The following is a 3,168-nucleotide window of genomic DNA, read 5'->3' on the forward strand; positions in this document are numbered from 1 at the left end:
AAAAAAGAGATTCTCATATAATAATCCTTTATTATGATTCCATAGTACCAGGTTTACAACAAAATATAAAAAACAAATCATAGAAAACAAAAAGTGAGTATTTGGCTAAAACTAATGAAATATCTAATTTCATTATATTTAAAGAATCATATGCTGATTTCCAGTAGTATTTTGGTGTGCATAAAAGGCAGTAAAAACTCATTAAAATATTCCCATATTCTAACATGAGCTGTGTCTCTGCAAAAAAGCCAAATCCAGGTCTACAGTTCTTCAAAAAATGTAAAAAAAATAATTTAGTAACACAAACATTCCCTTTCCCTATTTCTCACACACAAAGATCACATGATTGGGTAATAGGTTTTTGAAAGTAATATCCAACTGATACTGAGAATTAAGAGCAATTGGGTCTTATTTATTTATAATTATTTATCTTAGCTTTTTCCTCTTTACCATCTTTCTTTAGAGTTATCACAAATAACATCTGGAATCTTCTAAGGGTTATTTTCCTCTGAAAGATAAGTGGAATTCATTTTCAGAGACATCAGAAAGTTTAACCTTTTCAGAGATCCTAGACTATTATCTAGTTTTATAATATTCTCAGTTGAAACAATTTTCCTATTCTAAATAGTGTGTGGCCATTAACCACAAGCAAAGGAGCTCTGCACAAGCAAACTTCTTCGCTCTGATAGCTTCCTCTTTTATTTTTTCCAAGATAAATTAGTTAAATACAAAAAGTCTTGTCATCATTAACTTGCTCTCCAGGCTCTGCAGTTCTGGTCTCTTTACCTCTGAACTGTGATAAACCCAATCTAGAATCACTGAACCACTGCTTACCCACTACTGTAACTGTATTTGCCAACCTGAGTTTGAGGACTGAAAGAGATTGTTTAATTATATGCTGAAAAGATACCCCTTGTGTATTTAAACGTATTTGTTTGGTTCGGAGTCATTTTCTGTTGGAATGACCCCACTGGTTTACGTATGCTGTAATGTGGCACTCCTCATCAAGTTTAAGTAAAGCCAAAGGACACTGTAAATGTCCTGCTGTCAGACTGTTGTGTATTACATGCAATCTAATGCTCCTAAAGAGCTACTCATTCATGTTTGCACATATACTTTTATGCCCAGGCAATAACTGATTTTAGTGCTATCAATATCTAAAATGGATGTAAAAACAGTCTTTGTTCCTTTTCCCTTATTAGAAAATGTCATAGTAGAGTAGACCAGAGATAGGAGTTGCATGGACTCTTCCGTTTGTAATAGCACACCACATTATCCTTCTAATTTTTAGCTTTTTAAGAATCTCTGGCTATCTGCCTTCTAGTTCTCATCCCATTTTCAGAATCTGGAAAGAGAATATGGCATAGTGGTTTAGAACACAAGATTCCGAAGCCAAACTGGTAGGAGCCAGACTGCTTGGTTTGGAGTCCTGATTTGAAATCATCCTAGCTGACTTTGGGCAAACTACTTAATCTTTCTGTGCCTCACTTTTCTCACTGTAAAATGGGAATAGTCATAGTTAGATCCTACTTCATAGGATTGTCATTAGCATTGCATTGTTATACATAATAGCACTTAGAACAGCACTAGCACAGAGTAAGCACTATACAAAAGTATTAACTGTTGTCATTTTTACTCTGAGATGCCATAAAAAAAGATTAGTTACAATTCAGTTAATAGGATAACTTGCATGACTGATTATTCTTCCTTAATTCATCAAAATTTTATTGAATCATTATGGGAACTCTTGCCATTTGGACTAATTTCCTTTCAAAAACAAATTAAATTAACAACGGAGTATATTTTTTAAAGGAATAACAATACAAGATAGCTTCCTCTTTTATTTCTTCCAAGATAAATTAGTTAAATACAAAAAGTCTTGTCCTCATTAACTCGCTCTCCAAGCTCTGCAGTTCTGGTATCTCTACCTCTGAATTGTGATAAACCCAATCTCTCTCTTAATAGACAAGCAAGATTAGCAAATGTTTTTCCTTAAAATGTACTGGCCTGTGTTCATGGCAGCTAAATTTTGGTGTCTTTGCAGATTGCTTTCCCACACCCCAATATGCTTACGCACTCTCCAGGAGAGCTGCGCCCACAAATTCTTCTCCTACCCTTTTACATTCATTTTGTACTTACTATTGCAACTATATTTTAAATGTTATACTAATATACATCTGATAAAATATTAGTGTGAATGAAACTGTGTCCATGTAAATCAGGTTAAATGTTCTAGAACAACTGTTGAAATACTAGGGGACTGGAAAATAAAATAGGTAAAATTTTAGATGAATTCTCTCATCAAACTGCTTCCCAAGTATCTTTGAAATTCTTCTTCCTCTTTAAATACATTTAAAAGGGACACAATGTATGATGTATTTAGGTAGGGCAAGAAAGGCAAAATGAAACTCCTAGAAGCAGAATGATACTTAAAGAATATGTCTTGGTTCCCAAAAAAAGATTGATGAAAAAAAAAAAACAACCCATAATTTCATGTACTTAGTGTTCAAATCCTTATTTAAGTTATGTATTTTTGTCTTTTCCTTTAAATGTTTCTCCTCTTGAACAGAATTGTGTAAGGAAGCCTGTTCAGTATTGGCACATGTGCCTGGGAAGCATCCTTCCCAGGCCTCAGAAGCTAGCTCCTATACAGATCACACACCTGTGTAAGAAGAATGTTATCAAATAGCAGTTGAGTTTCTGACTGATCCTTAGTGATATCTGCATTGGCATTCATCCCAAAGATTTCTGGTGCTGGGGTCAGTGGCAGAGTCTTTGTGTATTCGATGTAGCTTTTGTGCTGCAGAGATGAATAACAAGAAGTCAGGAGGTTAGAAATCAATTACATCCTAGAACTTTTCGCAGAAAAGAGGCAGTTTTCAATACCCAAGTTAATGACTGGATAGGCCTGTGACACTGGACATTGAGTGCTTTCACTTTCTTTCAGCCTGGGCCAAAGTTTAAAAAAAAAAAAATATGTGCAGCCAGGTGTGATGGCTCTCGCCTGTAATCTCAGCACTTTGGGAGGCCAAGGTGGGTGGATTATCTGAGGTCCGGAGTTTGAGACCAGCCTAACCAACATGGAGAAACCCCATCTCTACTAAAAATAGAAAATTAGCCAGGCATGGTGGCACACGCCTGTGATCCCAACTACTCAGAAGGCTGAGA

At 35.4% G+C, this 3,168-nt stretch overlaps 1 protein-coding gene across 2 annotated transcripts in view; it reads right to left on the reverse strand.

Moving 5' to 3' along the window:
• DNAH7 (dynein, axonemal, heavy chain 7) overlaps nucleotides 1-3,168 on the reverse strand; it is a 384,437-nt gene that overhangs the window by 36,635 nt on the left and 344,634 nt on the right. For both annotated transcript variants that reach the window (XM_011997181.1, XM_011997180.1), the window contains exon 60: nucleotides 2,663-2,800. In XM_011997181.1, the coding sequence (XP_011852571.1) occupies nucleotides 2,663-2,800 (138 nt within the window). The remainder of the gene's footprint in view (nucleotides 1-2,662; nucleotides 2,801-3,168) is intronic.

The sequence above is a fragment of the Mandrillus leucophaeus genome, unplaced genomic scaffold (assembly GCF_000951045.1).
Source record: "Mandrillus leucophaeus isolate KB7577 unplaced genomic scaffold, Mleu.le_1.0 Scaffold532, whole genome shotgun sequence".
Taxonomy (NCBI): domain Eukaryota; kingdom Metazoa; phylum Chordata; class Mammalia; order Primates; family Cercopithecidae; genus Mandrillus; species Mandrillus leucophaeus.